The sequence below is a fragment of the Rhinatrema bivittatum genome, chromosome 18 (genome assembly GCF_901001135.1).
Source record: "Rhinatrema bivittatum chromosome 18, aRhiBiv1.1, whole genome shotgun sequence".
Classification (NCBI taxonomy): Eukaryota; Metazoa; Chordata; class Amphibia; order Gymnophiona; family Rhinatrematidae; genus Rhinatrema; species Rhinatrema bivittatum.
In genome coordinates, this window is record NC_042632.1 from 36,853,543 (window position 1) to 36,864,295 (window position 10,753).

The 10,753-nt window shown below is 41.0% G+C and overlaps 1 protein-coding gene across 1 annotated transcript; it reads right to left on the reverse strand.

Annotated features, from left to right (window-relative positions):
• Positions 1-1,247: 1,247 nt before the first annotated feature.
• LOC115079698 (melatonin receptor type 1A-like) lies at positions 1,248-8,503 on the reverse strand. Its single transcript, XM_029583444.1, has 2 exons — positions 8,320-8,503; positions 1,248-2,014 (listed from the first exon to the last, which is right to left on the reverse strand). Exons 1-2 carry the CDS (start codon positions 8,501-8,503, stop codon positions 1,248-1,250), a joined length of 951 nt encoding a protein of 316 aa, XP_029439304.1.
• Positions 8,504-10,753: the final 2,250 nt, after the last annotated feature.

Consider the following 10,753-nt stretch of genomic DNA (forward strand, 5'->3'; position numbering starts at 1 on the left):
CACAAATGTATGCCCGATTTTATAACATGCGCGCATATTATAAAATCCGGGGTCGGTGCACGCAAGGGGGTGCACACTAGTGCACCTTACACGGGCCGAGCCCTAGGGGAGCCCCAATGGCTTTCCGCGTACCCTCCGCCCCCCCCCCCCCACCTTCCCCCTTTCTAACCTGCCCCCCAGCCCTACCTAAATCCCAGCCCTACCTTTATTTTTATTTTATTTACGCCTGCCTCTGGTAGGCGTAACTTGCGCGATCCCCCGGCATGGCCGCTGTGCCGGAGGCCTCTGTCCAGCCCCTGCCCCTTTCACAAAGCCCCAGGACATATGCGCGTCACTGGGCCTATGCAAAATAGGCTCGGCGCGTGTAATCCTTTTAAAATCCGCCCCACTATGCCTATGGCTTTAGAGTCAGGAATAAAAAAATCCCTTCCCTGGGCTTCCTCCCTGCATCTTATCAGCTAAGGGGTGTGTATGGGGGGGAGGGGGTTGGGGAATAGAGGGATTGGGGCAAGGCCAGGGTGTGTTAAAAGAAAACCTAATGAATTTTTGTTTCTATTTTGTTTACAAAACAAAAGACAAAATGTTGCTGACATTTCCTGTTTTGTTTTAAACAAAAGCACATTCCTAGAAACTATTTGCAACCGTTTACCTTAAACTAAAAGCCAACTATCTAGGGTGTGTTGTATTGTCGATATCAACTGGAATTAAATCTTCCTCCATTAGTGGGCTCTTGAGTTTATTTTTCCATCCCCTAAATGGACAAAGACTCCTGCGTCCTTCTCATATTGAGTGAGTGATCTTTCTCTGAGAAGCATTTATTGTATCATTTTCTACCATACTATAAAAAAAAAAAATGTAAATGAAAGTATTTTCTTAGCTGGTGGCTCTATGATGATTCCTTCTTGATGGGACAGGGAAGTCTTTACCAGTGCATAAAATCACAGAGCACCAAGGGGATACTGTTTTAATCATGTCATACTCAGCTTTAGTGAAATGATAGCAGAAATTTCTACCTCATTTCTTGTTGCTGACAACTTTTCAAGGAAATGGACATGTTTTAATTGCAGTGGAATATGTTTCTGATGCATTAGAATCCACAGTAAAACCATTTCCTAAATGCCCTGGTTACAGACTTCACACTTCTTAAAAGCCGGACTGAAGATCTAACCTACATACGGAATGTGATTCTGGGAAAACCATTATTATAATCACTGTTCTGTCCCATCTTGACTCATTCCCAAAAGCCTTTAACCTAACTGAAAAATAATCAGAATGATTCTTTTATACTCCTTCCTGAAGTTATGGTTCAGCATACCATAAATCATAACATTTAGGCAGCTGTTGAAGTAGGCCATAAAATAGCTGGCAGTGAACAACCACTCTGGTATGGACACATTAAGAGCTGGGTTCACTGCCACAGCAAATCCAATGAAGTTCAAGGGTGCCCAACAAACTGCAAAAAGCACAAATACTACAAACGTGGTCAAAAAGTTCCGCAAATCATGGGACTTGATTTTGGGTTGGGCGTCTGGTTTGACCCTCTGCCTCACTTGAATGACCAGCATCCAGATCCTCAGATAGCAATAGGTCACGATAGTGATGGGCAAGAAAAAATGCACCATCACCACTGTAATGGTGTAGAGAGAGCTAACAGATTGGGCAAAAGTGCAGGAATACACCCGCGGGTCATATTGTAAAGATCCAACAAACAAATTGGGTGCGATAGCTAGTAAGGTCAAGAGCCAAACCAGTGCCACATAGCCCAAGGTGTTGGTGTTGGAGAAAAACCTTTCATATTTGAGGTTATGGCAGATGTAACAGTAGCGGTTAATGGCTATGCCGGTAATGTTAAAGATGGAGCCAATGACACTAAGGCCCATCAGGAAACCGCTGATCTGGCAATGGAGGTAACCCATTATCCAACCATCATGGAAAATAGCCATCAGGACCAGTGGATAGGGATAAAAAGCAACCAGTAAATCTGCAATTGCCAAACTCACCACAAAGGCATTACCTATGGAAAAGAAAACAAAAAAGATAGTTAGAATCAAAGTATTGCTGTATTAAAAACAACCAGCTCAACCAGTCTGCCCAGCTATTCCTACCCGCACTGGAAAGATATAGCCCTGCCACAGAGTGTGGCTGCTTATAAGATTTTGCCAAATTTAAAACATTGTTTGTCATCTTTCTCATTTCTACTCCACCATCCTGGGCAGAGTAGCATATCTAGTATCCCCTCGCTTTCCTTCTCATGTCTAACCACAAAGTTTGGTAATATTCTAAGTAGCTGTCAATACTAGTGTGACTATTGCCCAAACAGCCAACCTCCTACGTGCCCTATGGAGCCTGCGAGGCAGACCCTGCTACATGACTGCATTTCCGCTAGGACTTAAAAGTTGTTACTGTTCTTGCAGTCTGCTGGACAAACTCAGCTGCTGGTTTAGTTCTGTCATTTGCAGCCTAATATAAATAAGCTACCAATCCTAACATTGCTGTTGCATGAACATTCACGTTACCAGACGCCCTGTGCACAGCCTGCCAAACAGACCCACTGCTAGTTAATTCTAGCACAGACCACTATAGGAGATAGGATTTCTGTTAGGACTTCTAAAACATTTCACCTTACCCACTTTACCAATCATTTTAACAGCTCCAACATTTGTTGAATCATTTGAATAGGTCATGCTTCCACTATTTTTTTTTACCGAGGAGGGTGCCGAGGAGAAATGATTTAAGGATGATTATTCAGAGGAGATGAGCCAGGCAGATGTAATAGAACAAATCAATAAACAAGAGAAAAGATCACAGAATGGTATACATCCCAACGTTCTGAATTAAAAAATGAAATTGTAAACGTAGTAACGTACTACTAGTAATCTCTAACTTCTCACTCAAATCGGCTACGGTACCTAATGATTGGAGGGTGGCCAATGCAATACTCATGTTTAAAAAGGGCTCCAGGGATGATTCGGGAAACTACATGCCGGTGAGCCTGACTTTAGGTAGAAGCTATTCTGAAGAACAATGTTACTGGCCATCTGGATAGACACAGGCCAGTGGGTCAAAGCCAATATTGATTTAGTAAAGGGAAATCTTGCTTTGCAAATCTGTTCTTTGAATGGGTTAACAAACATGAAGCTATTGTTGATTATAGTATATCTGGATTTTCAGGTGGTGTTCCACAAAGTCCTTCATGAGAAACTCATCAGAAAATTAAAGTGTCATGGGAGAGGAGGCAATGACCTTTTGTGGATTAGAAACTTGCTAAGCGATAGGAGAGAGCGAAGGACTGAATGGTGATTTTTCTCAAGAGAAAAGTAAATAGTGGTGTATCCCATGAATCTGTACAGGAAATGATGCTTTTTAATACATTTTTAACAGGCCGATAAGAAAAATGCACGGGAGAGACGGCGAGTGCCCAGGCCACTCTCCTGGGCGTGCGATTCAGGAAGCAACAATATGCAAATTAGGGCCCACGGTAAAAAGGAGGCGCTAGGGACACTAGCGCATCCCTAGCGCCTCCTTTTTGACAGAAGCGGCGGCTGTCAGTGGGTTTGACAGCCGATGCTCAATTTTACTGGCGTCAGTTGTCGAACCCACTGACAGTCATGGGTTCAGAAAATGGACACCGGCAAAATTGAGCGTCCAACTTCCAGGCCACGGGCAGTTTTTTTTTCTTTTAGATTTTTTTTTTTTTTAATCTTTGGGGCCTCCTACTTAATATCACTATGATATTAAGTCGTAGGGTGTACAGAAAAACAGTTTTTTCTGCTTTTCTGTACACATTTCCAGTGCCAGCCGAAATTAAAATGTGCGGCTTGGCTGCACATTTTACTTTCCGTATCGAGCAGGACTGACTAATAAGCTCATCAACATGCATTTGCAAGGTCATGTGTTTCCCGCTCAAGCTATTACCCCTTACTGTATAAGGAGTAAAAATAGCGCATCGAAAACACGCGGCCAAATGGGGGATAACAGTGCGCTCTGCCTGAGTGCACTTTACAGTATCTGCCCGTAAATGATCTGGAAAAGGGAGTGAAAAGTGTAATGATCAGCTGACACAAAATTATTCAAAGTTGTTAAATCAGAGCTGATAGGATTTTGTGAGCCTTGAGGACTGGGCATCTAAATAGTAGATAAAATTTAATGTGACAAATGCAAATTGGATTACTTTTCCTTGTATGCATCAAAACTATAGGTACACGATGCTGGCTTCCATATTAGGTGTCACCACAGGAAAAGGATCTTAGAATCATTGTGGACTATACTTTGAAATAGTGAGTCCAGTGCACACTGGTAAAAAGAAAAGAATGTTAGATATTATTGGAAAAGGAATGGAAAATAAAAAGCTTCTGTATTGATCCATGGTGTGATTTTGTGTAGTATTTTGTGTAGTTCTGGTCAGCCCCATCTCAAATAAGATAGAGTGGAACTGGAAAAGATACAGAGAAGGGACAGTTCCCCTATGAGGAAACGCTAAAGATATTAGGGCTCTTCAGCCTGGAGAAGAGATGACAGATATCTTTAAAATCTTGAGTGGAATGGGTAAACAGGGAATGGTTATTTATCCTTTCAGAGAGTACTAGGACTAAGGGACACTCCATGAAGTTAATAGGTAGCACATTAAAAACAAATCAAAAAAATTATATTTTCACTCTGTGCATAAATGGTGGAATTTGTTGCCAGAGGATGTGGTAAAAGCACTTGGTGTAGCTAGGTTTGAAACTGGTTTAGGCAAGTTCCTGGATGAAAAGTCCATACTATGAGCCATTTAGACATGGGAAAGCCACTGGTTTTATGACCAAGAAGGACTTGACGCATTCTTTGGGATCCTGCTGGGTTCTTGTGATCTAGATTGACCACTGTCAGAGACAGGATTCTGGGCTTGATGGACCTTTGGCCTGACCCAGTATGGCATTTCTTATATTAAAGTTTGTGTTTTTTACTACTGTGAGAGCGCTCATCTGATGATATATGTCAGGGTTATTCATATGACGTTATGGTATTTTATCTTCCTGATCATTTGTTTTAAAAAGACATTTCTTTCCTACTATCATAACTTTACAAAGTAATCTTTTATAACTTGCTCAGTACAAATAGTAATCTACGGCTTACTGCTTTTGGAGTTGAAAATTAGGATGCAAACATTTGCATATAAGTATGCAGTTTACGTCAATTTGCAGTTATTTGGAAGAATACTGTGAAATCATTATAAAAGCAAACAGAATAGATCAGATAAAAGATAACACTAAAGGAGTCATGCACTGATGCTTCTTTCTGGTACTTATCGCTGTTTAACAGCAACCGAAGCATTAAGCCTCATGTAGATTTATTTCAGCAAAACATAACATGTGAGTGCTTATCCATGCTAAACTGTGTGACCTCAACCCAGGGATGGTGAACTGTGGTCCTCAGCTCCCACAAACAGATGTGGCTTTCAGGATTCCCACAATGAGCATTCGTGGAGCTATATTTGCGCTGCCATTTATCCAAGATAGATTGATTTGCATAGTCCGGCTATCCAGAAATCCAGACCTGTTGGCTGCGCTCGAGGACTAGAGTTCGCCATCACTGGTCCAGCCTCATTGGGAGGGCTGCTACTTTCTGATGTGTCTACCATTTCTGCGTACTGGAAAGTGTGTTAAAAGCTTAAGAAATGTGCAATGCTACATAAGGGGGAAACACATGACCTTGCTAATCTATAACAGTAAGGCAAGGTTGTTTTAATGATACCAGGCTATTATGCCTTAGTGTTCAAACTCATAGCATTTTCTCTCATTATAGTCCTAGATGGAGTGTCAGAGCCTCCTATATCATCAATAGTCAAACATAGAATTGATTTTGTAAGCGTAGCTGTGTTTTCCCCAGGCTGGTTTAAATCACAGTCACAGAAATTTCTGCTCTGTCCTACAGGCAGTAAAAAGTTAGACCTCGGATCCTAAGAGGGGGAGGGGAGCAGTGCAATAATTAAAAAAAAAAAAAATAATAATAATAAGTAACATAAGGCTGGCTGTTTCCCAGGAGCTTGTTTTATTTTGAAAGAGAATTAACAAGCAATAGGGTAATGAACCAGGCTGACACAAGGGGTCCATTGAGGCAAGCATCCTATCGCGGGCCGTGGCCAGTCTATGTCAGTGGTAGAACCCAGCAGATCCTAGAAGGAAAGTTCATTGCTAACTCCTAGAAGTGAAGATACCTAAATCTATCTGGATATTTTTTCATAGATCTGTCCTCTAGAAACATGTCCAGACCTTGTTTAAACTCACCTATGCTACTAAGCCTTCACCACATTCTCTGGAAGCAAATGCCATAGCCTAACTGCTCGCTGACATGAAAAAAATACTTTTTAAAATTTGATTTAAATCTGCTATTGGTTAGTTTCGTGGAATGTCTTCTAATCTTAGTATCACTTGATAGAGTAAAAAAAACCAAAAACCGTTTACTTTATTAACATGTTCTACACTACTCATGATTGTGTTAACCTGTATCCAGCCCTGGATTTGTCAAAAGGCACCCGTTATGCCCATGCCCAGGGCAGCAAAGATTTAGGGACAGCAGGCTGCCTAAGATTTGCTGCCTTCCAGCTCTGCTGAATCTAATTCAGCAGAGAACAGCCTTATAAACCTTTGGAAAGGAAAAAAATCTCCCCACCCCCCAGAAATAGAGGAAACAAATCTTTGTGCAAAAAAAGCATTGTGGGAGTTTCACCCGATTTCTAAATTTAGCACTTTCAAGGAAAAGTCCCATATACCTTTTGCAGATACATCTTCTTACCCAATTATTGCTGTAGATATTTTATGCCTTTCTGCTGCAAATGAAATCCTATCTCAGAGTTGTGCAAGCAGATAGACCTGCAGATTTAGTTTTACGTATTCCTGTCTGTTCTACTTTAACCCAAACTTAAATCTGTCCCTATGTCTTGAAAGCAGAAGGGGAGTACTGACAGGCCGCCCATCTCAAATAAAACGTGTTAAAAGCAAACCAATAAATGAGTTGGGTTACAAAGCTAGCAAATAGTTAGCCCACATGGGCACTGGCAGGCTAAGGTCCCAGATATCAACCGTACAAGACTTCACCTAGGCCTCTGGTTGCACTCTGAGAAACCTACAGCAATGGTAGGGAATTTGGGCAAAACCGTGTGACTATACTAATAACAATAATGTGAATTTTGCACATTATGGTTAGTTAGCCCTATGGTTTGGATTTGCAAAGCTGTGCAGTTTTGGATACAATAGTAATTGCAAGCTCTCTTGGGCAGGAAGTCCTTGTACCTGTATACAGTTTCTTGTAAAGTACCTTGATTTAGGGCACTGTATGTATATATGTTGATATAATCACACTGTGATTTCCTACCTAATGCTGTTAGGCAATTATTAACAGACTGTAATAATCTCCAAAACGCAGGTAGGACAGAAACTGAGCTTCACAAGCCCATTTCCCTGCCTCGTGAAGCAATATTTGAAAGGTTGGTGAAATACAGACTAAGAAATTACACAGGATGCACACGTGAAACTCAAAATTCAAAGATTTACAGCAGCTTATAGACACTTCATGACAACAAGCATGTATATTGATCTAGAGGCAGGGGTATATTTTCAAAGATGTAGGCACCTATTCTAGGTAGGGTAAAAATAGAGTTTACCTCCACAAATCAATCATAGCCATGAGTAAGCAGATTTTCAATAACCTAACCCTACATGCATACGTTCATAATGCACACAAACTTGTCTGCATTAAAAAAAAAAGGTGGTTAGGGATGGAGAGGGGTGTCTGTATGCAATGTGCATGCTTATCTTACAAAGTCAAAGGGTACATATATTGACAGCATGCTTCTTACACACCTAACTTTTCACACTCAATGTACACAAGTACCTTGTGCTGTATGGGCTTTCAGTTAAATATGTACCTGTGCAGTGAGGTGCCTTTCTGAAAAATGTACCCCCAAAATGTTTGGGGGGCATGAATAATATGGCTCACAAGCACTTACATTGCCAAACTTACAGAGTTGATCTTTTATTAATATAGGAGTTTGGTAGCTAGCTTCCTTTACTGAGCTTTTTCAAAAGAACCCATCAAGGCTTCAAGCAATTATAAGCATATACCTCAAAGTTCAATATAATATTTATGATGAGACTTTATAAGAACCAAAAAGTTCAACTTTGATAGCTTTTGAGGTGCATTATGTGTGAGACATTTAATAAGCAATAACCCAATGTCTGTTAAGACATTTTTGGTGCTCCTGCTTGGGCCATGAAGTCAGAAAGCTGTGAACAAATACTGGAAATGCAAGATAAAATGCCCTAAGCCGTTACCTATTACCTGCTTTCCTCAGTCTCTTGCTCTTGAACACAGACACAATGACCAGCAGGTTGCCCAAGATATCCACTACAATGGTGATGATGAGGATAGCAGCCAGTGTGCTGGTCACCCAAGTAGGATAGAGAGAAAAGTCATTTTCCAAGCCTGCAGAGATATTTTTTAAGTAGGAATGTTTTTCATCCATGTTAGTCTCATGTAATATTAATTAGCACAAATATTTTGAAGAAAAATTGGAAAGAGTTAAAGAATGCCCGTCAACTCAAAGCTGCTGAGAAGTTCACAATTCAGCATCCCGGAAAAGGACAAGCTTGTACTACATGGTCCCAACTGGTCAAAAACCAACTTTGGTGAAAACCTCTAGATTCCACACTTCCTTATCCAGTGCAGAATATTTAGGGCTCTCTTTTCACTTAGCAGATTTTACCTCTCTCCGTTCAGTGTCTTTGCTTTATCCGTCATTGTTTATTTTCTCTTAGTGGTCTCAAATTGGATTTCTAACCAGGATCTGTCTGTTTTAATTAACGTCTTTCCAGATTGTTTCATTCTTCGAGTCCGTAGAGGCTTGGATATTTCCTTTTTATTCCTCTTCACATGAAAATGCGAAAAAAGCTTTTCTTGTTCTTTTTTTTTTTTCTTCAGTGATTCTGACAGCGAAGCGATCTCGTAAGCCATAAAAAGTTCAGTCCTCTATGTGTCTACATTTCCAGGAAGATGACTTGTGCATTCCTTCAATGCAAAGTTATTTTGGTTTACTTAAGACCTTTCCAGTTTTCTCATTCTATCCACAGGTTGAATGGGTGCAGGGAGTCACAGAAATGGAGTTTCTTGACTGTAAAATTAAGTTCAAAGAAGACCCGCTGTAAGCTACTTTGCTTGAACTTCAATAATGTAAAGGATTGATCTGATGAAAATTTCATTTTACGCTCCCAGGGTTCTGTAGCCAGCAGCAGGAGCACAGCAGAGGGTCCAGACTAAACTTGCACTTTTCCATTCCCATGGTCTTCCCATCTCCGAAATCATTCATCTCATCTTGTTTCCTCCACCGCCCTCCTCTTCTGCTGCTGAGATCCTTGTTACAGTTCATCATTAGTCAGGAGAAATACTACAGCCAAGTTTTCACCAATCTCCCAGCCTGGGCTAAACTTTCCCTGCATGATTCTTAATCCCACAGATCTCCTGCAGCAGGATCTTGCCATACTGTTTTCTACCTTTTTGCTTCCCCTTCTGTTTTCAAGGTTAATTCAGGCTTCGGTCACAGATTAAAATGTTTATTTCTCCTTTTTTTTTTTTTTTTTTTTTTTAAATCTTAGATTTTAGGAAGCAAGCCTGGCTTCCAGTTTCTCTCTCGCTCTTGATTGCCCCCTCCTCTCTGTATTTATCTAAATGTGATTTTCCATGCTTTGGGACATGCTTTCACAGCATCAGTGTCATTACTAGGTCACTGGAATAGCGTCTGATGCTCGGCAGCTGCCTATGTTTTCATTTGTATTCTAACCTGCGGCAAATACAGTGCAAAGCTGTGCATTAACCCATTCCCTTCCAGAAGCTGGGCAATATTAAAATTATTCCATACCCATATTTCCCTAGCTCTGCACTCCCAAGAATGTTAGGGACTCTCCTTCCCCCTTCAGCTGCCTGCTCTCTTCAGATCTTTTGATACAAATGTTTAAAAATGAAACACTTAAAATATTATAAGGTCTCAAGAACAGTGAAATGTGTGTGTGGTGGGGGTTCATTGACTATAGAGATGTGAATCGTTTATTGTGTTCGTTGTGTTCTTCGTTTTTCGGCCGCCACAGGAAATGTCTATTTTTTGCGGTTTGGGTTTATGGCACCGAACAATAACTATTGGTTTGCTTTATTGCCATTTTGCAAACTGCTTAGTGTGATGACAGAAGCACATGCCAGTACATACCCATGGCAGAGAGCTGTTGTCCTTTGTGATGACAATGTGTTCTTCAGGGGATAAGGAAATGGCATGAGATTATGGTAAAAAACCACAGAGCCTCTGCAGTGGTGACTGGTGGATCCTTCCGGTTCTATTGGTGACATTTCCTATATCTCTCTTCAGAGTTGCAAATCTTTCCCAGCTCAGATTAAAATAACATTTAGCAACTTGTGACTCAAAATCAATAATCTCAAGAGGATTCAAGATGGTGCTCAAAAAGTAGCACCTGATTCCTGATCTCCTTAGGCAAAGTTACCTTTTGTTGTTTAGAAGGTACCCAGCAGAGATCTATTATAGCATTGGTAGTTTGCAGCTCAAGTCCAAGATCTTTCTTGAATGTCCCCCTTGTTGAAGAGCAGGGATTGGCTTCACGACTGGATACAGAGATGTCCCTCAGTCTTGAGGAATCTGTACTGCCCCCTTGCCCAGGAACGGTGATGCGTGCTAAGCTCATCAGCCTAGTGGCTATCTCACAATGTGAGATTT

Excerpts from the sequence above, each read along its gene's own strand:
- LOC115079698 (XM_029583444.1), bottom strand. The coding sequence starts at position 8,503 with ATGGATGAAAAACATTCCTACTTAAAAAATATCTCTGCAGGCTTGGAA. Across the intron at positions 2,015-8,319 it reads CAAGAGACTGAGGAAAGCAG|GTAATGCCTTTGTGGTGAGT; the intron begins GTAATAGGTAAC and ends TCTTTTCCATAG.